We start from the raw sequence: 26,406 nt of genomic DNA on the forward strand, positions 1-26,406 counted from the left end.
CCACCAGGGCTGGAGCAGGAAGGTTTGGGGGTGAAAGGTAAGGCAGGGTGAGAGACCCCAGCCTCATTACGTTTTAAAGAAAAGTTTTTTCCGGAGGAAATTAAAACAGCCAGGAATCTGTTTGTAAACTCCTTTCACTGAAACAGCATTAGCAACCTGTGAAAACACGACCACAGGGAGGCCTATGAGTTCTCTTGACTGAAGTAAGAATTCCAAAGAAGGGCTGGGGGAGCGTCCACCAAGTCAGAATTTTATTTTATTTATTTTTATTTATTTATTTGGCTGCGCAGGTCTTAATTGTGGAATGCGGGATGTAGGTCTCTGACCAGTGATCGAACCCGGGCCCACTGCATTGGGAGCACGGAGTCTTAACCATTGGACCACCAGGGAGGTCCCCACCAAGTCAGAACTTTAAAAACAACTCTAGGGACCTCCCTGGTGGAGCAGTGGTTAAGAATCCACCTGCCAATGCAGAGGACACGAGTTCGATCCCTCGTCCAGGAAGATCCCACATGCCGCGGAGCAACTAAGCCCGTGTACCACAACTACTGAGCCTGAGTGCCACAACTACTGAAGCCCACGCACCTAGAGCCCATGCTCCACGACAAGAGAAGCCACCGCAATGAGAAGCCCACGCACCGCAATGAAGAGTAGACCCCGCTCACCGCAACTAGAGAAAGCCCACCTGCAGCAACAAAGACCCAATGCAGCCATAAGTTAATTAATTAATTAATTAATTTAAAAAAACTCTAGCTGCAGCCTCCTTGAGTGTGTGTATGTGTGTGTGTCTGTGTGTGTGTGCACACACGCGCGCTGGGCGGGGGGGGGATGGGGGAGGGGTTAGAGAACAAGCATCTCAACTCTAAGTTTAGAAAACTCAAAATTCAGAATTTCAAAACTCAGAAATTCACAAAGTTCAAATCAGACTGAAAGGTTTGCATGAAGGAAAGCTGAGAGAAGAGACTGGGCCCAGGAGCCGAGCGCACTGCTTAGCCCTGATGGGCCCCCAGCTGCCTCTGAGACCTGCTCATCCGTGGCCATGGCTCATGGCGCCCCCTGGAGTCGGGCTGCGTGGTGGCCCTGCACCTGCTTTTCTTCTCTCCTCTGCTCAGCAAAGCTCAGAGCCAGAGCCTCCCCAGGAGGAGGTCCCAGCCCTTATAGCTCCTTCTCACGGCACAAAATACCTGAGCAGAGCAGGAGGGGCCCCTGCGTGCTCTGAGTAACTGCTCTGAGTGGGGCCCTATCCGGCTGTCATTCCCTGTTTTCACTGCGGCCTTCCAGAAGGGGAGACACTAAAAGGATTCATGATTCTCGAGGGTCAAGAGTAGAAGGCCGTGCAGTGGGGAAAGGGTGCAGGCCCCGCGACCTGCCTTCATGGCCACGCTCAGGCACTGGGCCATCCCACCCTGGCGCTGAGGACTGGCCCCATCAGTGGGCGCACTGAGGTGTCAGCCTGGGACCTCAGAGGCTGGGGAAAGCAGTCTTTTGCATAACGGGCAAATGTCACTGAAGGCAGTAATTTCCCGCATTAGAAGAAGCAAAAGCATCAACTCTCGGGGCAAGCCCGGTGCAGAAGAAACCTCTGGCTTGGGCTTGGGGCCCTGCTCAGCCCCACCACCTGCCCTGGGGAGGACACACTGGCCCTCCCACCAGCCTCACCCTGAGCAAGAGTGTCTGAAGGTCCTCGCAGTGAGCCCACTGCTCAAAAATGCTGTCCAGGGTCTCGATGTACCAGGAGCCACTCTTGGTATCCCTCCAGGAGACAAAACCTGCCGAAGGAGAAAGGCTGAACTTCACTGGGAGGCTGCCCCTCCCCACGTATGCAGATGGGCTCACCTCCACACTTTGACTGATGTACACAGCCAGCAGCAGCCCACATCTCTGTGCTCTGTCCCATCGTGATCTTATTTCATCCTCACCACTACCCTGTGACTTTGGTCACGGTTCCCATTTTCCTGACAAGGCAACCAAGGCTCGGAGAAGTCAAGTGACTCTCCCGAGGGATAAGAAAGGAAAGAAACTAACACTTGTCACACCTGCTATGTGCCAGGCACTGTGCTCAGTGGGGGAGCAGCCACCTTGTTAAAAAGGTACAATGAATATACCCATTTTAAAGATGAGAAGACTGAGGCAGGGCCAGGATGAGGGTGAAGCCAGTGAGGCACACCAACGCAAGAATGCATGCTTCCTTACATTTTGCATTCTAGGAACCTTGACGGCCTCACCCTGAGCTGAGGCTCAGAGAGGTGAAGTAACTTACTCAGGGTCACGAGAGGCAGAACGAAGTCTCACAAGCAGGTCTTTTCTTCACAACACAGCTGCTTCTAGGGCAGATGGGGGGACCTGCTGGCTGGAAGGACAAGCTCTCACACGATCCACTCACCTGGGAAGGTGGAGTAGGACACCAAGATGTCGCTAGGTGTGGGCAAACTAGACACGGCATCCGGCTGGTCGACGGTGACTGGGCCTTCCTGGAACGGGGTAGCATCTGGCTCAGGGTCACTGTCAGGGGTCCTGTCTTCAGGGGAAGTGGAGGCCACCTCAAACCCCTGGTCTTTCTGCTCTGCAGGAAACAGAAACAGACAACACTTGCCAGTGAAAACACCCAGACCAGAGCTCCCACGTCTTGGTGCCACCAGCCTGAGAGGCCTGGTTTCCTCTCGAGCCAGGGGCCTAGTGCTGGACAAACATGGGCAGGAAACCAAAACAGGAGCTTTACTTTTACTATAACAAGAGTTTTCCACATTCATTAAGTAAAGCTGGAAGTGAGGGAAAGAATGCAGAAATGTTTAAAACGGCTATAAAAATAAGTTACAAGGTCGGGCTTCCCTGGTGGCGCAGTGGTTGAGAGTCCGCCTGCCAATGCAGGGGACGCGGGTTCGTGCCCCGGTCCGGGAAGATCCCACATGCCGCAGAGCGGCTGGGCCCGTGAGCCATGGCCGCTGGGCCTGCGCGTCCGGAGCTTGTGCTCCGCGGCGGGAGAGGCCACAGCATTGAGAGGCCCGCGTAACGCAAAAAAAAAAAAAAAAAAAAATAAGTTACAAGGTATACACCCAAAAGAATGGGAACCAGGTGCTCAAGCAAGAACTTGTGCAGCAACGTTCATTACATTATTCACAACAGGCAAAAGCTAGAAACCACTCACGTGTCCAAAGACAGGTGAATGGATAAACAAAATGTCGTATAAACATCCAATGGAATATTGTTCAGGCTTAGAAAGGAATGAAGTAATGATACAGAAAACAATGTGGATGGGCCTTGAAAACATGCTAAGTGAAAGAAGCCAGACACCAAAGGCCACAGAATATGATCCCATTTATATGAAATATCCAGAAGAGGTGAATCCAGAGAGGAGAAAGCAGATTGGTTGCCAGGGGCTGGGAATGGAGTGACTGCTAACGGGTAAGGAGTTTCTTTTGGGGAAAGATGAAATGTTCTAGAATTAGATGGTGATGATGGTCACACACATTGTGAATGTACTTAACGTCACCGAATTGTACAATTTAAAATAGTTAAAAATGCTAAATTTTATGTCATTAAAAAGTCACACTGGCGGCTTCCCTGGTGGCGCAGTGGTTGAGAGTCCGCCTGCCGATGCAGGGGACACGGGTTCGCGCCCCGGGTCCAGGAAGATCCCACATGCCGTGGAGCGGCTGGGCCCGTGAGCCATGGCCGCTGAGCCTGCGCGTCCGGAGCCCGTGCTCTGCGATGGGAGAGGCCACAACAGTGAGAGGCCCTACCGCAAAAAAAAAAAAAAAAGTCACACTGGGACTTCCCTAGTGGTGCAGTGGTTGGGAATCCGCCTACCAATGCAGGGGACATGGGTTCAATCCCTGGTCCGCGAAGATCCCACATGCTGTGGAGCAACTGAGCCCATGCGCCACAACTACTGAGCCCACGGGCCACAACTACTGAAGCCCATGCGCCTAGAGCCTGTGCTCTGCAACAAGAGAAGCCACCACAATGAGAAGACCGCGCACCGCAACGAATAGTAGCCCCCGCTCGCCACAACTAGAGAAAGCCTGCGCGCAGCAACAAAGACCCAACGCAGCCATAAATAAATTAATTAATTAAAACAGCATATAGATTAAAAGAAAAAAGTCACGTTATACAGCCTTATAAAGGAAGGAAATTCTGACACATTACAACATGGATGAACCCCGAGGACATTATGCTGAGTGAAATAAGCCGGTCACAGAAAGACAAATACTGCATGATTCTGCTTACATGAGGTGCCTCGAGTAACCCAATTCATAGAAACAGAAAACAGAATACTGGTTACTAGGGGCTGGAGGAACGGGGAATGGGGATTAGTGCTTAATGGGTACAGAGTTTCAGTTTGTTTTGTTTTGTTTTGTTTTTGCGGTACGCGGGGCTCTCACTGTTATGGCCTCTCCCATTGCGGAGCACGGGCTCCGGACGCGCAGGCTCAGCGGCCATGGCTCACGGGCCCAGCCACTCCGCGGCATGTGGGATCTTCCCGGACCGGGGACGAACCCGTGTCCCCTGCATCGGCAGGCGGACTCTCAACCACTGCGCCACCAGGGAAGCCCCAGGGTTTCAGTTTTGCAAAACGAAAAGAGTTTTGGACATGGATGGTGGTGATGGCTGCACAACAAGGTGAGTGTACTTAATGCCACTCCAGAGCTATACACTTAAGACTGCTTACCACGGGAAATGTTATGTGTATTTTATCACAAGGTTTTTAAATTAGAAAAAATTACCCCCCAAAAGGTCACAGAATAGTATATAATGTATGACCTGTTTGGCATAGATATGATGGATAAATGGACAGGAGAGAAAGAGAAAAGCCTGGAAGGAAACAGCAATTGTTAACAGTGGCTCTTCTGAAGAACAAGAATGGGAGTAGGGATGGGCCCGGGACTTTGACTTTTCACCTTTATACACCTCTGAGGACTTTGATTTTGTTTGTTTTTTAATGAGCATTAACTTTTTTTTTTAAATAAATTTATTTATTTTATTATTTTTTTTTTGGCTGCATTGGGTCTTCGTTGCTGCGCACGGGCTTTCTCTAGTTGCAGCGAGCGGGGGCTACTCTTTTTTTTTTTTTTTTTGCGGTACGCGGGCCTCTCACTGCTGTGGCCTCTCCCGTTGCGGAGCACAGGCTCCAGACGCGCAGGCTCAGCGGCCATGGCTCATGGGCCCAGTCGCTCCGCGGCATGTGGGATCCTCCCGGACCGGGGCACAAACCCGTGTCCCCTGCATCAGCAGGCGGACTCTCAACCACTGTGCCACCAGGGAAGCCCCAGTGGGGGCTTCTCTTGTTGCACAGCACAGGCTCTAGGCGCACGGGCTTCAGTAGTTGTGGCACATGGGCTCAGCAGTTGTGGCTTGCAGGCTGTAGGGCGCAGGCTCAGTAGTTGTGGTACACGGGCTTAGTTGCTACGCAGCATGTGGGGTCTTCCCAGACCAGGGCTCGAACCCGTGTCCCCTGCACTGGCAGGCGGATTCTTAACCACTGCACCACCAGGGAAGCCCAGCATGAACTACTTTTGATCTCATGAGTTTACCGACCAATTATTATGCATTTTGATCATTTTGTCCTGTTGATTTTTTTGTAACCATATTTGTGGCTTCTTCCCCAAACACACATTAAATCTCAACATTGTGATTCAAAACAAAACAAAGCCTGGCCATGTCGGCAGCAGCCAAAGACAACCATGGCTAATGGTTTGCTGTACCTCCTTCCAATCTTTTGTGTTTTGTTTTTACCTGCTTATTTGCAGGTTCAACTAATCATGCTTTATTCCCTTATCAGGGCATCGTGAGGATTCTCCTCAGGTTACGATAAAGGCTTCTTTAAAATCATGGTTTATGACACAGATGGCAGAGACACATACACACGGACTACCCCTGGGGTACAGAGCACCAACATGGGCACTGAGGAAGACAGAAAATAAGAAGATGGGGGAATTCCCTGGTGGACCAGTGGTTAGGACTCCGCACTTCCACTGGCGAGGGCCCAGGTTCAATCCCTGGTTAGGGAATTAAGATCTTGCAAGCCAAGCAGCGCAGCCAAAAACAAAAGAAGAAGATGGGATCCTGTCTGGGGAGCTAAACACCCAAACTGAAAAAACTCTGCCCTCAATTTACATTGAGACTTGGATTTTTTTTTTTTTTAATTTAAAAAAAGGACTTCCCTGGCATTCCAGTGGTTAAGACTCCGTGCTCCCAATGCAGGGAACACGGGTTCGATCCCTGGCTGGGGAACTAAGATCCTGCATGCTGTGCGGAACGGCCAAATAGATAAAATTTTTTAAAAACAAAAGATATAAAACTGATCTCTTTTATTTTTTGGTAGGTATACAGTTGCGGCACCTGTCCACTATCTTACAGTGTCCCCTATTAAGACAACCCAGGGGAGAAAAACTGCCATTCTTGGCAATTCTGTCTTACGAATACCAAATAAGGTGGATCTTATTAGCGATTCTACCTCACCCTATCGTGCCTCAGCGGCTGGAAAGCACAAAGCCAATCTGCGGGCCACCTCTAGCAAGCACGCAGAACCTCACGAGATGCACTTCGAGATGCCAAACTTACTCCTCTTCTTTCCTTGCATTTCTATTTCCTCCTTATTTTCTTTTTCTCTGTATTTTGTTCTACTACATCACTTGTACTTCCTTAAGTTACCTCAAACCCTTTTATGGAAACCAGAGAAGGCATTAAGTCATAGGTAATGGGATCCATGGAGATGTTTATACCCCTGACTCTGTAATTTCCTAAGGAAATAATTCAAGTGAAGCCAAAAGCCCTCAATACAAAGACATTGGTGGTCATGTGAGCCAAAAATTGGATACCACCGAAATGGCCAACACTAGGGAATGGTTTAGTAAGTGAGTGCCTATCACTACAATGCAAGATTATAAGCCATTTGAACAGTGACAGTGGAGACTGTGGAGACGTGGGGTGATGCTTCAGGGATAAGGCTCAATGAGAAATGCAGACCGCGCCCCTCGGCCAAGATCCAAAGGTAAAAGGCAAAATGAGGCTGCCATGTCGGGCTTGTAGGATTCTGGACGTTTCTTTCTTTAAGTTGCCATATTTTCTGTCTTTTCTGTTTTAAAACCCAAACTGCCCCAGAGCAGTGGCAGGCCTGGAAAACAGAGGGTTAGGAGTCAGGGCAGGACTCGGGCCACACACAGCTCAGCCACAGAGTCACTGGGGCAGTGACGCTGCAGGACATGTCCTGGGATGAGTTCCTCCAAAGCAGAGCTCACTGCAGAGTACAAAGTGTTACTTCAGAAAGGAAGCAGCTGAAAAGAGCTTCAGCAAAGACAGGCAGAGGGCCGAGGGGCCCGGGGTTCCGCAGGGGAGGGTTTCTGGAGCAGGCGGTTATGACCCAGGCTCCCATGTGAGAAGGGAGAGCAATCCTGGTGGGAGAAACAGCACCTGTCGGACAGGTCTCTGGGCAGGAAAGCTGGAGGGTTTGTGTGGCTAGATCCACGGTGGGTAATAGCAAGGAGGGAGGGAGGTCACAGTTCACCCAGGGAAGCTGGGGTCCCATCCACAGGGGACAGAGACAGGACAAAGACGGTTCTGGAAACCCCATACTAATAACCCCAACATCTACCGATCGGACTTCCCTGGCGGTCCAGCGGTTAAGACTCCGTGCTTCCACTGCAGGGGGCACGGGTTCGATCCCTGGTCGAGGAACTAAGATCCCATTTGCCGTGCAGCGTGGCCAAAAAATAAATAAATAAATAAAACCTTAAAAAAAAAAATCTATTGACCTCTCACCGCATACAATTAAAGCTCAGAAAACTCGGTAATTTATCTGTGATCTCACACCTAATGCGCAGGGGACCAGGACTCTGCGCCTCTCAACTACCCTGCTGCTTCCCAAGCCTGCCAAGGGGGCCTCTTAGATCTGTGAAAGCTGGACTCTGGCATAGCTGTCTCAGGTCACTGCTTCCGGTTGTTTGCTTGGTGGAGATTCTCGAATCTGTCCTAGGGGAAGTCGGACAGGGGAGGGGACCTGAGAGGGGAATCTGGGGCTGCCACTGGGTCTGCCCAGGGAAGCAGGGTGCAGTGGGGGATGGAGCACTTCAGTGGGGGATGCCGTAGGAAGGGCCTAAGGAGATGGGTGGGGGCTGCCTGTGAAAATGGGACGATGGGATCTGAGAGGGGAGGATCGGGGTCAGAGGAAGAAGGGGTCAGACAGGGGATGCTGGCTGTGTCTCCATCCACGTGTCATTCTCCTACAAATCTGCTGGGAAGGCCTCGCCTATGGGTTATGCATTTAAGCCATTGCTTTCTTCTTAAGGAGCCTTATTGATTCAAAACTCCCTACAAGGAAGAATAACATCCCATAAGAATTCACAGTGGGAAGAGGAGCCGTTCCCTCAGCACATAAAATCCACAACCACTATCGTACATTATTCTTCCTTTCCAGCTTCTCAGCATGATTTCTAAAGTTCTGGAGGGGTCACCCCAAAATTTACGCCACTCAGCTCTGGCTGAGTTCATCATGCTAACACTGAAGTTTCACACCAAAGTTACTGACTTTGAGGCACGTTCTTCGGTGTTGGTGTCCGCACTACCTCTTAACGAAGGGGCGGATCACATTTAGAAGATTTTTTAATTGATTTAAATTGTAACAACAATGAATCTTAAAATAGCAACACAAGAGTCACCAAAATCCAGGGCAGACATTCAGAGACCTGTAAACAACATGACACCAGTCACCAGACACCAAACAACAGTCACTGACATTTGGGTATTTCTGTCCTCAGCTGATGGTGGCGCCACCATGTGGTAACAGCGTTAAACACAAGATCCCGCAGCAGCGAGCTAAGCAGAGACTGCCGCTCCAAAAGTGGCACCTTAATCACTGCGTTCCAGCTTTGGAATCCTGCTGTTGTCAATGAATTGTTTGGTTTTGTTTTTAATGGCAGGAGTCCACATTACTTCAAACCCTATTTTTATATGGTTCTATTTCAAATTCAAACAATTAGAATGCACATAAGATGCAAGTATACTGTGGGCTTTGTGCCAGGCTGGGGACCCAGCTGCAGGGCGGATGTGATTGGCTCTGCCCTCAGAGAGCTGACCAGGGGACGAGGCCATCTGAATGCAAGGAGAAAGTGCAAAGACAAGGAAAGAACAGGGGCTGTAGGAGCACAACAGCCGGCGTGAACCCTGACTTTCTGCAAGGAAGGAGGTGTTCAGGGAAGCCTTCCTGGAAGCGGTGACAATAAGCTGTAACCAGAAGGATGGATGATTAAGAGGTGGCCAGGAGACAAGGCAGAGGAATGGCACATAGAAAGCCTGAGGAGTAAGCCAGACCCTGGTGTCCTGGGAAGGCTGAGCAGCGCTGGGGTGGGCACAGCATGCCAGGCGGGGGAGGCGAAGAGGTCGGGCCCAGATCAAGGGCCCAGCGGCCCCACTAAGGAGTCCAAAGAGTAACACCACAAAGATCCTCCTTCGCTGCTGAGAATGGACTGTGGGGTGGGTCCTGGTCCAGAAGACCAGTTATCATCCCCAGAAAGCTGGCATCCCAGCTCACCCTTCAGTCTGTTTTTCCTTTGATTCACAGGAGAAAGAAGGACCACGCACTTCTGAGTAAGAACATCACTTGACCACACATTCAGGATCATAAGAAGAAAGACAAGTTACAAAGGATTTCAACCCAAGAACAGCAGCCTCTCCATCTACCTGTCATCATCACTCTGAGATAACTGCGCTGGTGACAGGGGTGGGGCTCTTATGTGACACTGAGTCCTCTGGGGTCAGCAGGAGGAGGGAGGCCAGTTTTCCAGTTAGGAAAATGAACCAGGCAACGTGTTAAGTGTGTTAAGAGACAGACTAGGGTTTCCCTGGTGGTGCAGTGGTTAAGAATCCGCCTGCCAATGCAGGGGATACAGGTTCGGGCCCTGGTCCAGAAAGATCCCACGTGCCGCGGAGCAACTAAAGCCCGTGCACCACAACTACTGAGCCTGCGCTCTAGAGCCCGCGAGCCACAACTACTGAGCCCATGTGCCACAACTACTGAAGCCCGCGTGCCTAGAGCCCGTGCTCCACAACAAGAGAAGCCACCGCAATGAGAAGCCTGAGCACCGCAACGAAGAGTAGCCCCCTCTCGCTGCAACTAGAGAAAGCCCACACACAGCAACAAAGACCCAACGCAGCCAAAAATAAATAATAAATATATTTTTTTTAAAAAAAGAGCCACACTGATTAGTATGTGAGAGATAGTAACACTAAGAGCTAGGCTCTGTTACTATCCCTATTTGCCAATACTTCTAGAGATTAACTGGCCCGTGGCTGTGCAGGGAGTAGCTAACACAGGATTTAACTCAGTGTTCTCCATCCCTCGTGGCCAAGTTATAGGCCTGGGTCATGATAGTGACTTAACACAGTTCCCATCAAATTATAAGTTCCAGGGGACAGAGACCCCACCTCTGCATCTCTACAGCCTGGTGTATACAGCAGGTGGTCAATAAACTTACTGGATGAATCATATGACCAGAGTCTGCCCTCCTAGACAATCTCTCCCATGACTCCCCCGCCAATATGGAATAGTATGGGACAAATCACCGTGTGCAGAAGAACATGCCTCAGGTGTCCACGTTACAGGTCACTGGTGTGCACACTTGGCATGCAAGCCGACAGCTCTATGGTATAACAATACCCGCTTCTCTGGCAGATCATACCAAGGGACAAGGAAGTGATATGCCTTTCAGACATCCCTACCCCTGGAGATGCCATCATGTCCCATAATCCAGGACACACAATGTTGTTCTCTCTTCCCTCTTCTTTATTTTATAAGAAAACCAAGTAACGTTGAAGTAGGGCTCAGGTTTAAAATCAGGACATATAGCAAAACTACAAACAATCTAAATAATCCTTAAAAATCACTGAATCCCCAGAACCAAAGCCTTTGGAAATTCCAGTAGTTAATTCAGCAATGGCCTCCCTTTCTCTGCGAAAGGGGGAAGGGAGTCTGGTTGATGGAGGTCAGGGGAATGATGATAAGGAAAATGAAAGAGGTTTTCTCTCTCCTCTGCATTGCTTGTTTTTGCCAAGTCTCTGGGGTTGAAGTGGCCACAGCTGAATGATCCCCTGATGCTATGGCACTGTGAGACGGAAGACACAAACCTCTAAAGGCTGGACAGAGCTGAAGCTACTCCAGCTAGATGGAGGTGCCACATTCGGAGAGCAGTGACCATGTTTGGGATGCCCCCGGCTGCCTGGATCAACCCCTGGGACATCGAGAGGAGCAATGGAGAAGGAAAGAGGCGGTGGCTGCTTCCCCACTAGACTCACAGGGGCAGGGAGGCTGAGGACTGGCCTACCTCCGCCACAGGCCTGGATGAAGAAGAGCTTGGGCTTCCCTCCCAAGCTGGGGCAGCCAGTTCCATTGAAGATGTTCACAATTCTCTCGACAGACACGGGATATCCATCCATGCCATAAACAGCGCCCGGGAACTGGAGGTGGCTAGCCTAGAAAACCATGAATCCTGGTGACAAACCCAAGAAGTCAGGGTAGGAATCCAACAGCCTGTTCAGAGGCTTTGTGGGGGCCAAGCATTTAGAAGGTCGCACCCAGGGGCACAAGGCTGAGTTACAGCAGGTCGGTTCCGGGCAGCCCCTTGTCCACCTCTACTGCAGGGGTCTGAAACTCACATGCCTATAAGCACCAGATAGCCTAACTCGAGGACACTGGGCAGCTCCCTCCAGATCGGCTGCTCTCAAAGTGTGGTCCCTGAAGCAGCAGCATCAACATCACCTGGGAACTTGTAAGACATACAAATTCCTGGGCCCCACCCAGACTTCCTAAATCAGAATCCCTTGTAGTGGGACCAGCAGTCTGGTCCTTCAGGCACCTCTCTTGCAGTGAAACATTAAGAACTGCTATTCTAGACTAATTCATCTCAAACTTTATGTGCACAGGGATCTCGTTAAGGTGCAGGCTCTGAATGAGGGTCCGCATTCTCGAGAGCTGCCAGGTGATGCCCAGGCTGCCGGTCTAGGAACCACACTGTGAATGAAAGAACCAAACGGGCAGCCCCTGCCCTGCCAAAGGCCAGAGCTTTGCTCCATGAGGATGCTGGCCTGATAAGGTCAGACCTTTGGGGCTTTTCAAGAGAAGCCGGAAATCCTGATATTTGTGCTAAAGTTGCCAGTTTTGAAAACACTGTGCAACCCATAGGGGTTGTTACCTCTGTTCTGTCCAACCCCTCAACTCAAAAGATGGGGAAACTGAGGCCCAGGAAGGGGGAGGGGCGTGGCCACAATGACCCAGCACATTAGTGGCCAAGCCCAGAGTGGGTCCCAGTGTCCCGACTCCCAGCCAGCAGCAAACGGCCCGGAACAACACCAAGCAGGACCGAGGCAGGAACTGGGAGCTCTTATGAGCTGAGCCCAGCTCTGAACAAAATTCAGCTTGTCTTTTCCTGCCTCTCCCAGACAGCTTCTCCAAGGGACACCATGCCACCCAGGAGGAGCATCAACCCCTCAGAGGGCAAATGGCTCCCGAGAAAACAAGAGGTGGACGGGGCCCCGCGGCTCTTCCTACAGGGCCAGGGTGTCTTGGACACAGGAAAGGATGGGGCTCTGCACAGCCTCTCAGGGCAGCCTTCCCAGGCACCTGCCCAAGGAGGTGAAGCCGCCTACCTGACAGCCATGAGAGAGGATGACCACCACGCAGCAGTCCAGAGCACTGTGGTCCCGCCGTGCCAGCTCCACCAAAGCCTGGACCATTTGCTACAAGAGAGGGCTGAAGGTGAGCCAGACCGCTGACGGATCAGGTCCTTGTCCCGGGCCTGCCCCCTGCTCCCAGGGCCAATAGTGAAATAATGACAGTCACAGCAATCACAATAGCCACCATCCTTGGGGAAGGGATGCTGGGCTAGGCACTCTTTATTTACTCCTACAATGACCCTAGGAGGTGAGCATGGTTCTCGCTGTCTCGACAAAGAAGCTAAGAGTCACACAGGTAGTGGGAGAGCCAGTCCTCAACCCGGGTCTCTGAGTCTGAAGCTTGCACTGGTAACCACTGAACCATACTGCCTCTCACGGTCCTACAGACCGAAGGGGCTCGTGTTGGGGAGTCATTTGTTCCCAGGGCCCCTCGCAGGACACTACCCCGCCCGCCCCCCATCTCTCTCTGTGCACAGGGACCATACCTTGGCAGCCAGGTTACACTTCACATCCACCATGAAATGCAGCAAGTGGAAGCGTTGCTGCATCCTCTCACAGTCAATACTGGAGCCCGTGCGGGTCCTGAGCCCCGACTCGTGGCAGAAGTTCACATTGTTGATAATGAGGCAGTGTCCACAGGGGTCTGCGTTCAGGACGTATGCCTGCCCAAGCACGGGGACAAACGTAAACCGGGGTCTCGTTGCACTCCTTGGGAGAGAAGGCGACCCCCTGTGTTTCACTCAGAGATGGGACCGAGCATGCAGTCTGCCTCCCTCTGAAGGAGGGGTCTGGGATCTACACCCAGCATTCCAGACTGCGAAGAAGAGTAGGGTGCGTGCTAGCTGTGTGACAGATGAACAGCTAAACTTGGGACCGAAGACTAGCTCCCATCGCAGTATTCAGGGATAGGAGCTGCTAGCTTAGAAATCCAACTCCCCTAGACATTCATCCCAAAAGGACCTAGAGGTTGCCCAGTCCAGGGGAGCACCTGAGAATCGTGTGGTCAGATCTGCCAGCAGACTCTCGCCCGGGCCACCCTCGGAGAGTCTGAGGCCACTTCCTCCAGAGGTTCAACGTTTCCCTAGTAATTCTCTCTCACAGCAGCCTGTTCTTTTTGTTTATGGTACTTAACAGTATTTATACTTATATATTTCTTTGTGTGACTAGCCTCTGCTAGGCTGATGGCTCCATGAGGGCTAGAAACTCGAGGGGTCTGTTCCCAGGAGTCCTAGCACGAAGCCCAGGGCTGACACACAGGAGTCACACGATAAATGCTGTGACTAAGACAGAGACTGACTTGGTCTGGGGTGGCTGCTGCAGCCGATTCTGGTGCCCACCCTCGTTAGATCTAAACTTCACAGACGAGGAAAGAGCAGAGTTAGACTATCTGGAAGAGCTGTACCAGGGCCAGGGTGCTGTAGAAGGCCTGGGACTGGGACCCTCTCTCCAGCTGAGCTGAGTTCCCTGGGCTCCTGACACAGCTGCAGGAAGGATCTGGGAAGTGGAGAGCAGAAGAACCCAAAGCCAACACAACTGGCCCCAAATCGCATGAAGACTCACCAAGTCGGCATTTCCCTTGGCTCTGTCCTGAGCACCTGGAGAGAGAGAAAGAAGGAAAATTTGAATGTCGGGGTCCAACAGGGGAAGGGCAAGGGACACTGTGAGGACAGCTCCCACAGAAACACAGAGAAGCAGGAACTCAGGAACCCTCAGGAACTGCTGGTGAGAGCCAAGTGGCACAGCCACCTTGGGGAACTGCTTAGAAGTTTCCAATAAAGTTAAACACACACCTACTCTCTGACCAGCAACTCCACTCCCAGGTATATACCCAAGAGAAATGAGCACAATGGGCACAAAAAGACTTGCCCGTGAATGATCACCGAAGACTTATTCATAATCCCCAAACTAGAAACAACCCAAACGTCCATCAACAAGTTGATGGGGGGACTTCCCTGGTGGTCCAGTGGGTAAGACTACATACTACCAATGCAGGGGGCCCGGGTTCAATCCCTGTTCGGGGAAGTAGATACTGCATGCATGCCACAACTAAGAAGTCCACGTGCCGCAACTAAGAAGCCTGTGTGCCACAACTAAAGATCCTGCATGCTGCAACGAAGATCCTGTGTGCCACAACTAAGACCCGGCACAGCCAAAATTAATTAATTAATTAATTAATTAATTTAAAATGCTAAGTAAATACTAGGGACATAATGTACAACATGATAAAGATGATTAATGCTGCTGTATGTCACAAATAAAAGTTGTTAAAAGACTAAAAAATAAAAAAAACAAATTGATGGATAAGCAAACTGTGATACAGCCATACAAAGGGATACCACAGAGCCTAAAAAGGAATGAGTTACATGCCAACACCATGGATAACCGCAAAAACCCAGGCCAAGTAAAGAAAAGCCAGCAGAGTATATATGGTGTGATTCCATTTATGTGAAATTCTAGAACAGAAAGACATAAGGAAGCTCCAGGTCTGCTCCCTCTCTGTGGAATCCATGGAGCCCAGCACACAGTAGGTCCTCAGGAAATAGCTGAAGAATGAATAAATAAGTAAAGATGGTCATTTTTCCTTCAGTATCAAAAGAGTTTTCATTTCAACTAGCAAGAAGTCAACTGGCCAGCAGCCTACAAGGTTACAGGACTTTTTCTTTTTTAAACAAATAGAACACATTGACCATCTCCAAGTCACATTGGAGACTATTCTCATGATCCAACTATGGTGCCATTCATTGCTCAGAGTGGGCCTGGACCTCGTTGGGAACTATTCTTTTGCCAGTTTAAAAGTCATGCCAGGGGCTTCCCTGGTGGCGCAGTGGTTGAGAGTCCGCCTGCCGATGCAGGGGACACGGGTTTGTGCCCCGGTCCGGAAAGGTCCCACATGCCGCAGAGCGGCTGGGCCAGTGAGCCATGGCCACTGAGCTTGCACATCCGGAGCCTGTGCTCCGCAACGGGAGAGGCCACAACAGTGAGAGGTCTGCGTACCACAAAAAAAAATAATAATAATAAAAAAATAGAAGTCATGCCAGAAAGGCATTTACATTCCATCTTTTAAATTGGAAATGGTTTTACCTAGCCTGAAGACTGCTATTAGGCCACAGACTTAAATCTTTAACAACTGCTCATTTCCAAAATTCCACTGCACCCCAAAAATATACCATTATCTACAACTGAAAAATGTATTCATTTCCTGAATTAGCAGTAATGATCCCTAAAGTGAGAGAGTAACATCATCAAAATGGCAGAATAAGAGTTTTCTACCGCCTTCCTCCTCCCAAAGAACACCAATTTTCACAATCACCCATGGACAAGAGTGCCTTTGTGGAAGTCCAGGAGTCCAGCAGAGAAGTTCCAGTACACGATTGGTGCAAAAATCCAATTATATAGGACACATTGAAGAGTAAAGACTGGAGGAGGTTACACCTTCTTCAAATGCAAAGACAGCGACATAAGACTTTGAAGAACATGAAAAATCAAGGAAACAAGATTCCACCAAAACAATACAATAGTTTTCCACAGTAACTGACCCCAAAGAAATGGAAATCTATGATTTGCCCAATAAAGCATTCAAAATTGTTTTAAGGAAGCTCAGTGAGCTATAAGAAAAGACAGAAAGACAATTCAACAAAATCAAGAAACCTATACACAAACAAAACGAGGAGTTTAACAGAGAGATGAAAATCTTAAACACATACACACACAAAAACTGTGGCTCAGAAAAATACAATGAATGAAACGAACTATGCAATAGAAAGCATCAACATCAGACATGACCAAGCAGAAGAAAGAATCTGTATAGAAGACAAGTCATTTGAAATTACCCATTCAGAAGAAAACATAGAAAAAAAAATGAAATAGAACGAAGTAAGCCTATGTATGTAAAGCCTGTAGGATATCATTCAAAGAAACAATCTATGCATTATTGGAGTCTCAGAAGAAGAGAGGGACAATGGGACAGAAAGCTTATTTAAAGAAATAATGGCTTAGAACTTCCCAAATATGGGGAGGGATTTGGAAATCCAAGTTCAAGAAGCTCACAGATCCCCAAACAATTTCAACCCAAAAAGATCTTCTCCAAGACACATTACAATAAAACTGTCTAAAATCAAAGACAGAGAGAGAATTTTAAAAGCAACAAAAGAAAAAAATTCCTCACATACGAGGGAACCACCTTACAGCTATCAGCAGACTTCTCAGCAGAAACCTTGCTGGCAAGAAGAGAATGGGATGATATATGCAATGTGCTCAAAGAAAGAAATTGCCTGCCAAGAATACTTTACCCAGCCAAGCTGTCCTTCAGGAATGGAAAGACTTTTCCAGGCAAACAAAAGCTGAGGGAGTTCATCACTGCTAGACCTGCCTTACAAGAAATGCAAAAAGAAACTCTTCAGGCTGAAATGAAAGATGCTAATTAGTAACGTGGAAACACATGAAAATATAGAACACACTGGTACCTAGTCAAAATCAGATACTCTAATACTGTAGTGGTGGAGTGTTAATCACTTAACTCTAGTATAAAGGTTAAAGGACAAAAATATTATATATAACTATTGCTATAATAATTTGTTAATGGATACACAATATAAAAGATATAAATTGTGACATCAAAAACATAAAATTGGGATCGACAGATTCAATGCAACCCCTATCAAAATCCCAACAACATTTTTCACAGAAATAGAAAATAATCCTAAAATTTATATGGAACCACAAAAGACCCCAAACAGCTAAAGCAATCTTGAGAAAAAAGAGCAAAGCTGGAGGTATCATATTCCCTGATTTAAAATTATACTACAAAGCTATAGTAATCAAAACAGCATGGTATTGACAGAAAAACACACAGATCAATGGACCAGAACTGAGAGCCCAGAAATAAACCCACATATATATGAACAATTAATTTATGACAAAGGAGCAAAGAACATACAATTGAGAAAGGAGAGTCTCCTCAATAAATAGTGTTGGGAAAACTGGATATTCACATGCAAAAGAATAAAATTGGACCCCTACCTTACACCATTCACAAAAATCACTCAAAATGGATTAAAGACTTAAATGTGAGACCTGAAACCATAAAACTCCTTGAAGAAAACACAAGACCTTAACACTAGTCTTGGCAACGATTTTTTGGGATATGACACCAAATTACAAGCAACAAAAGCAAAAATCAACAAGCGGAACTACATCAAACTACAAAGCTTCTACACAGCAGAAGAAAAAATCAACAAAATGAAAAGGCAACCTACAAAAGGGGAGAAAGTATTTACAAACCGTGTATCTGATAAGGATCGATATCCAAAATATATTAAAAACTCATATAACTCAATAGCAAAAAACCCAAATAATCCAGTTAAAAAATAGGCAGAGGAACTGAATAGACATTTTTCCAAAGAAGACATACAAATGGCGAAGAGGTACATGAAAGTTGCTCAACATCACTAATCAGAGAAATGCAAATCTCTGATATACCTCATACCTGTTAGAATGGCTATTATTAAAAAGACAAAAGATAACAAATACAAGAGATAACAAATAACAAAGACAAGAGATAACAAATGTTGGCAAGGATGTGGAGAAAAGAGAACCCTTGTGCACTGTTAGTGGAAATGTATATTGGTACAGCCACTATGGAAAACAGTATGGAGGTTCCTCAGAAAATCAAAAATAGTAATACTATATGATCCAGCAATTCCACTTCTGGGTATATATCCAAAATAAATGAAAGCAGGATCTTGAAGAGCTATCTGCACCCTCATGTTCACTGCAGCATTATTCACAATAGGCAAGACATGGAAACAACCCAAGTGTCCACGGAAGGATGAATGGATAAAAAATGTGGTATATATACAATGGAATATTATTAGGCCACGAAAAAGGAGGAAATTCTGCCTCTTGCGATAACATGGATGGACCCTGAGGGCATTATGCTAAATGAAATAAGTCAAACAGAGAAAGACAAATACTATATGATCTCACTTACATGTGGAATCTAAAAAAGCCAAACTCATAGAAACAGAGAGTAGAATAGTGGTGGCTAGCTGGGGAAGTGGGGAAATGTTGGCCAAAGGGTACCAACTTCCAATTTTCAGATGAATACATTCCGAGGATCTAATGTAGAGCACAGTGACTATATTTAACAGTACTGTATTACATAGTTGGAAGTTGCTACGCAAGTAAATCTTAAATGCTCTCATGACACATACACAAAAAGTGTTAATTATGTGAGTCGATGGATGTGTTAACTAGCCTTATCGTGGTAATCGTTCCATAATATATCCATGTATCAAATCATCACCTTAAGCTTACACAATGTTATACGTCAATTATACCTAAATAAAGCTTGAAATTTTTGTTTTTACTTTTTACTTAAAAAAAGGTGGGGGGGACTTCCCTGGCAGTTCAGTGGTTAAGACTCCACGCTTCCACTGCAGGGGGCAGGGGTTCGATCCCTGGTCGGGGAACTAAGATCCTGCGTGCTGCATGGCGCGGCCAAAAAAAAAAGTAAAAATTACAAAAATAAATAAAAAAATAAAATAGAAATAAATTAAAAATTTTCAAAGGTACACAAAGCAAAATCGTTGCTCTTGAGAGGTCCATAGGCTACAGGGACATGTAGAAGGAGTAAACGGACAAAGGTACCAAAATAAAGAGGTAGGGAAGGCTCGAGGCAGCAGTCACAGCACTAACAAAGGCAGGGAGGGGTACAAGAGCACGGCACGCTTGCAGACCCTCACGGAGGACGACATGGTCAGATGTACCATGCGTGAAAGCCGTTTTTCCCAAAATGACAGCTCCCGTGGGGACAAGAAGCACATATGGACAAGTGTGTGTGCAAAAAAATCAGTCATAGCCTGAGCATTACTGGGCATATGCCCATGTCTCCAGCACAAGGAGAAGGGGGGAAGCACATCCTCTCTGCTGCCCAAGGGAAGCGGGGGTAGATGTCCTAGCGCTGGCCCTTGCCAACTCAGAAATCACAGAAGGAAGCCAACCAGCCTGAGTGCTCGCCCGAGGCAAGGCCCCACGTGAAGTCTTTTCCAAGAATGGCTTCACTGACTCCTCGGAGCAGGCCTTGCAGCTGCGAAGGACTGTCATTTATCCCCAGCTGCCAGAGGGGAACTGGAGACTCAGAGAGCTTGACTGTTAATAGAAGGTGAACACAGTCACCAGCTCCACGGTGAAGGGGCCAGGAGACCAGGTAGGGCTAAAAAGCCAACTTTCAAGAAAGTTTTAGCCCAGGTAAGCAGGCCACCATGATGGCCAATTTATGTTTATGTGTCAGCTTGACTGGACTACAGGATGCCCAGGTATTTGCTTAAACATTATTTCTGGGTATGTCTGGGAGGATGTTTCTGGATGAGATGAGCATTTCAATCTCCAGAATGAGTAAACAGATCACCCTCCCCACGGTGGGTGGGTACCATCCAATCCGTTGAGGGCCTGAATGGAACAAAAAGGTGGAGGAAGGGAGAATTCACTCACTCGCTGCCTGACTTTGAGCTGGTCATGGGTCTTCCGCCCCCAGACTAGAAGGTACAGCATCAGCTCTCTGGTTCTCAGGCTTCTGGACTTGGACCACAAATATACCGTGGGCTTTCCTGGGTCTCTAGGAGAGCAGACTGTGGACCTTTCAGCCTCCACAATCACGTGAGCCAACTCCTTATAATAAATCTCTTTATACATCCCTATATCTGTATTCTGTTTCTCTGGAGAACCCTGACTCATGCCGCCACCAACAGCTCTCCCAGCCCGCCCCCTGCAAGCGGTCCTGGCTGAGACAAGCAGTGACAAGGCATCATGTCCAAAACCAAGAAAGTTAATTCCATTCTGAAGGAAAAGGCATTTCCCACCGAACATCAAAAGACAAAGCCACCCACTCTGTAAGTCCCCCAAAGCACTGTATTCAATTTCTTTGAGGCACTAACCACAGCGGTGATTAAAGACCCAGCTATGCAGGCATGGATTGAATGTCTGACCCTCCCATGTGAAGGCATGGATTCTGCAGCTTTGTTTAATGCTGCGTCCCCAACACCAGGCTGATGCCTAGGTCTCAGCAAGTGCTCAGTAAATATCTGAGTGAACTAATGAGTAAATGGCACAAAAACAGGAAGAAGAAAGAGAATGAGAGAATTAGTTCTTTATGAGGCAGTAGATGGAGTGGATCTGGACTTTGGAGCCAGAGTCCCCGGGTTCAAATCCCTACTCTACCACTTACCAGCTGCGTGACATTGGGCAGGTTATTCAGTCTCGGGGCCTCTACAGTTCCCATCTGTATTATTGGATAAGAGGAGCAACTACCAACCTCATAGGGCTGCGGTGATGCCTCAGTTCTTTAGTACATGTGAGGTACATAAAACCCGACACGTCTGACAGCTTAATAGAAGTGAGCTTAGCTATGATTATTATTAACACTCATACTCCAGAGCAGTATGTATATACAAGCCCAGCACTCTTGACATTTTAAGCCAGATCATTCTTTGTTATGGGCCTGTCCTGTGCATTGTAGGATGTTTAGCAGCATCGCTGGCCTCTACCCACTAGAGGCCAACAGCACTCACCCACCCTCAGTCGTAACAACAAAGTATGTCTCTAGACATTGCCAAATGTCTCTTGTGGGGAGGGGAGATTGCCCCTCCCCCTTGAGAAACCTTGACCTAGAGCACACTTTCCCATATTAACTTATTAAAGGCTCTGAGAAGTCCAGCTGATGGCCCTAATCCTACTCATCCACTGGTATGACTACAGAACTCTTCCTTTGTGGGTCACCATGAAACCTACCTTGGGAAACATTCCTGTGCAGTACTTAGGAGCCTCCAGCCCAGCTCCTAAAAGGGACATCCTTCAGCAGATCATGGGTGGATGGGGCAGTCGCTCTATTAAGCCAGGAGACCAAGGCCCAAGTCCTAGCTCTGACCTTGAACTTGCTTTGTGACTGAGCTGTTCTCAGAGCCCAGCTTCCTCCCCTGTAAATGGGGCATGATAACAGAGGGGCTTGCCCTGTCTACCACTGCCCAGGGTTGTTCTGATGACCTGAAAAGCACTGTGTATCAAGAGATACATTTTAAAGTGATCTTATTATTGTTATTATCATTTACCCTTCAGATGTAAGCTCCCACTGGGAAAAAATATTCACAACAAACAGGAAATAAAATAACTCACACAAGACCAGGAAGCTTTAAGCCAAGACTGTTGGCCCTAAATGACTCACACTGACATTTCCCCGAACAAGATAGCAACAGTTGGACTTTGCATTTTGCCTCCCTCCCTAATGGTAGAATAATAATACACATGAACAGTTCCAGAACTGGCTTTCTTCCCCAGACCCTCAGTATGTATGTTTGTTTCTCTGCGTTAATAAGTCATCCAAAATCATGCAGTTATCCAGCACAGAAAACAGATACCACTTTTTGCCCATCACATAGGAAAAAATGTTAATACTCATTGTTGGCAAGAGTGTGGGAAAATGGTCTCCTTCACTTATGGTTGGTGTGATTATAAAATGGCATGTGTTTGAAGTCCAAGTTGGCAGCATCTATCAGATGGGAACATGTACACTTTAACCCAGTAATTCCATTTCTAGAAATGTATCCCCAGTCGGAGATAGATGAACATGGAAGGCCACTGCAGAAACAACACAAATGTCCGTTAACAGAGGTTGGATAAATGAAATACAGTGCAAAGTACATGTGAGACCATACAGCAGAGCAGACAGTGGGGAAGCCTGGACTGCAGTCCTGTTTCCACATCTCACTAACTACGTGATTTGGGGCTTCCTGGTCTTGTATGAGTTATTTTATTTCCTGTTTGTTTATATACAGGTGGGGGAACTAAGATCCTGCAAGCCGAGCAACACGGCCAAAAAACATAAACAAAACAAACAAACAAACAAAAAACAGTAAATTGGGAAAACTGTAGTACCTACCTTACAAGAGAGTTGGTAAGATTAAATTAAATCATTTATTGAGGGGACTTCCCTGGTGGCGCAGTGGTTAAGAACCCGCCTGCCAATGCAGGCGATACGAGATCAAGCCCTGGTCCAGAAAGATCCCACATGCTGCAAAGCAACTAAGCCCGTGCTCCACAACTACTCAGTCTGCGCTCTAGAGCCCGCGAACCACAACTACTGAGCCCACGTGCCACAACTACTGAAGCCCGCACGCCTAGAGCCCGTGCTCCCCAACACAGGGGAGACATCACAATGAGAAGCCCGAGCACCACAATGAAGAGTAGTCCCCGCCCGCCGCAACTAGAGAAAGCCCACGTGCAGCAACAAAGACCCAACGCAGCCAAAAATAAATAAATAAATATAATAAATCATTTATTGAGCACTCCAGACAGTGCCTTGCAAAAAGTAAGCACCCAGTAAGGTTAACCATTACTACTATTATTATTATTAGCATCCATGCAATGACCTACTAGGCATCCATGAAAAAGGATGTGCTGGATCTCCATGTGCTGCCATGGAAACGAAGCCCTAACAAAAAAACATGTCCATCAACAAGAGATGGTTAAATAAATTGTGGATGATTCAGAATAAGAACTACCTTGTAATGAAAAAGAACTAACTACTGATATGCACAACGACATGAATGAGTTTCACAAACATAATGATAGCAAGAGAATCCAGACTCAAAGTTTACATAGGATTTCATTGATATTGAAGTTCAAGGACAAGCAAAAGGGATCTATGACAACGGAGCTCAGAATAGTGATTCCCTTGGATGGGATAAGAGTGGGAATAGACTGGAAAGAGGTACAAGAGAGTGTGATAGGACACCAGAATGTTCTATGTCTGTTTTTTGTTTTGTTTTGTTTAAATTCCTTAAGTAGAAAATGCAATTTTTTTAATTTAACTTTATTTTTTTTAATACAGCAGGTTCTTATTAGTTATCTATTTTACACATATTAGTGTATATATGTCAGTCTCCATCTCCCAATTCATCTCACCACCACAACCCCCCACCACCCCCATAGAATGTTCTATGTCTTCATGATCTGGGGTTTGGTTATCTGTGTGTACACATAGGTAAAAATCACCCAGCTGCACTCTTTGGATTTCTGCATTTTACCGGATGCAGCTTTGTGAACTTGGGTGATGATTTAACTTCCCTGAGCCTCAGTTTCCCGTGCCTTGCAGGGCTGTTGTGAGGGAAGGAGGTAAGGGTATGTACGGTGCCTGCTTGGGGCAGACACTTAACAGGCAGCTGCCTCCCTCCTGCCCCCAGGCCTGGGCTAGTCCACACCACCCACCTGGAACCAAAGGCAAAATCCTAAACAATAGCTTGATCTGGAAATACTGATCAAAACCTCCAACATCCAAAACAGACTTCAACACATGCTTTTCAGAGCAGGGGCTCTCCTGAAGACCTACCGGAACAGTCCACCCATCCCCTACGAGTACTCAGAAAGACAACACCAAAATTAAATTAAACCTCACCCTACCCAGCTGTACCACTGGTCACTCCTCAATGACCGCTCAGTACACCCACCCACCACCCACTCTTGGTACTCACAGATTTCACTGAATCCTCCAGAACCAATGTCCACTGGCCTGGGTGCCTCTGGTCTGAGAACCTCGGGCCTGAGCTTGGCTGGCCAGAGCTCCTCAGGCCCCAGCACCACTGGAGCGAGTTTTCCTTGGCTCGGCCTCGATGGATCCTGCTCCGCTCCTCTCAGCTCCTTTGGTTTGAGGCTCACTGGTCCGAGCTCCACAGGCTTGAGGTTCAGGGGTCTGATGGCCTCTGGATCCTGCTTTGCTGCTTGTCTGCTGGTTCTCAGTAACGAAGCCAGAGTCTCCTGGCCTGTGTCCTCTAAGCAGGAGATGAACAAAGGAAGGGCCTGACTCCCTCGGGTCTCTAGATCTGTGATCAGCTGCCTGGCCTGATCTCGCCGAGACCCAGAGCCTGCCCGCTGTTTGGAAAGAAAGACATGGCACTATTACCCACGTGCCTTCCTGTGAATCTCACCCTGTCCCCCCATTCCCCATCTACCTAAGTCTAAACAATCAGGCACCTCCGCAAACATTGAGCCTGTAGGTGCACTGAGCGTGTGCCACCTGCCAGTCTTTATCTCTTCGATCAGTATGTTGGAGGTGTCTGCGGTGTGCCCAGCACCGTGCCAAGTGCTGAAAATGCAGCAGCAAAGCGTCACAGTCTTCAGGGACCAAACATCTAGCGGGGGATGTGAACAGACACATCAACGACACAGCAAAGAGAGAAGTGACAGAAGGGAAAGCACATGGGGCTGGAAGGGTACAGGGGCACTCAACTCAGCCTTGGGGCGTCAGGGAAGCCTCCAGGAGGGACTATCTTAGCTGAGACCCCAGGGAACATTAGGAAGTGAGTAGTGAATTCAGAGAAATGAGAGACATAAGGGGGGAGACAAAGTGAGAGAGGAGACCTTTGCACTGTTGAGTCAAGAAAGCTGTGGAAGCCACTGAAGAGTTTTAAGAAGGGAGTAACGGGGACTTCCCTGGTAGGCCAGTGGCTAAGGCTCTGCGCTCCCAGTGAAGGGCGCCCAGGTTCGATCTCTGGTCAGGGAACTAGATCCCGCATGCCGCAACTAGGAGTTCGCATGCCGCAATTAAAAGTTCCCGCAATGGGCTTCCCTGGTGGCGCAGTGGTTGAGAGTCCGCCTGCCGATGCAAGGGACGCAGGTTTATGTCCCGGTCTGGGAAGATCCCACATGCCGCGGAGCGGCTGGATTCGTGAGCCATGGCCGCTGAGCCTGCGCGTCCGGAGCCTGTGCTCCGCTACGGGAGAGGCCGCAACAGTGAGAGGCCTGCGTACCGCAAAAAAAAAAAAGTTCCCGCAAGCTGCAACGAAGATCCCGAGTGATGAAACTAAGACCCGGCACAGCCAAATAAATAAACAAATAAAAAGAAGGGAGTGACAGAGTCAGATGCCTTTTAAAAAATCATCCTGGGACTTCCCTGGTGGCACAGTGGTTAGGAATCCACCTGCCCATGCAGGGGACACGGGTTCAATCCCTGGTCCGGGAAGATCCCACATGCCGCGGAGCAACTAAGCCCAAGTGCCACAACTACTGAGCCTGCGCTCTAGAGCCCACGAGCAACAACTACTGAGCCCGCGTGCCACAACTACTGAAGCCCGCATGCATAGAGCCCGTGCTCCGCAACGAGAGAAGCCACCACAATGAGAAACCCGTGCACTGCAATGAAGAGTAGCCCCCACTCGCCGCAACTAGAGAAAGCCCGTGCACAGCAACAAAGACCTGTCACAGACAAAAATAAATAAATAAATTTATTTTTTAATTAAAAATAAATAAATAATAAAAATTTAAAAATCATCCTGGGGGTAGGGTGGACAATGGCAGGGAGTGGGCCATAGCCAAGTCAGGTGGTGGCAGAGACTTTGCAGCTGGAATGGAGAAAAGCGAGAGGACATACCAGAGAAATAAGGAGTGGAAATTGACAAGACTTGGGCATTGATCGGGTGGACTGTGAAGTTGCAGGAATGGTCCAGGTTGACAGGTGTCAGGATGGTGGTACCAGACAACGAGACGGGGATCAGGTTATCTGCTGGTTGTCCTTTGAGGCCCAGCTCTGGGCAAGTTCCACAGGGATAAGACATCACCTTGTCCTCAAATATCCTACAGCACCGTGGTCCAAGAGAACTTTCCAGGATAATGGAAATGTTATCTGTGCTGTCCAATATGGCAGCCATCAGCCACACGTGGCTACTGAGAACTTGGGTCATATGACTGAGGAGCTGC

At 48.1% G+C, this 26,406-nt stretch overlaps 1 protein-coding gene across 4 annotated transcripts in view; it reads right to left on the minus strand.

Annotated features, from left to right (window-relative positions):
* Positions 1-66: 66 nt before the first annotated feature.
* CASP9 (caspase 9) overlaps positions 67-26,406 on the minus strand; it is a 28,641-nt gene continuing 2,301 nt past the window's right edge. The window contains exons 2-10 of one of the 4 annotated variants that reach the window (XM_065880010.1): positions 24,370-24,582; positions 24,186-24,276; positions 14,224-14,258; positions 13,149-13,325; positions 12,637-12,726; positions 11,316-11,463; positions 2,384-2,563; positions 1,660-1,769; positions 67-156 (exon numbers count right to left, since the gene is read on the minus strand). In XM_065880010.1, the coding sequence (XP_065736082.1) occupies positions 67-156; positions 1,660-1,769; positions 2,384-2,563; positions 11,316-11,463; positions 12,637-12,726; positions 13,149-13,325; positions 14,224-14,258; positions 24,186-24,276; positions 24,370-24,582 (1,134 nt within the window). Of the gene's footprint in view, positions 157-1,659; positions 1,770-2,383; positions 2,564-11,315; positions 11,464-12,636; positions 12,727-13,148; positions 13,326-14,223; positions 14,259-24,185; positions 24,583-26,406 lie in introns of all 4 variants that reach the window. The other 3 variants (XM_065880004.1, XM_065880000.1, XM_065879994.1) reach the window with 3 other exon arrangements.

The sequence above is a fragment of the Phocoena phocoena genome, chromosome 1 (assembly GCF_963924675.1).
Source record: "Phocoena phocoena chromosome 1, mPhoPho1.1, whole genome shotgun sequence".
Taxonomy (NCBI): Eukaryota; Metazoa; Chordata; class Mammalia; order Artiodactyla; family Phocoenidae; genus Phocoena; species Phocoena phocoena.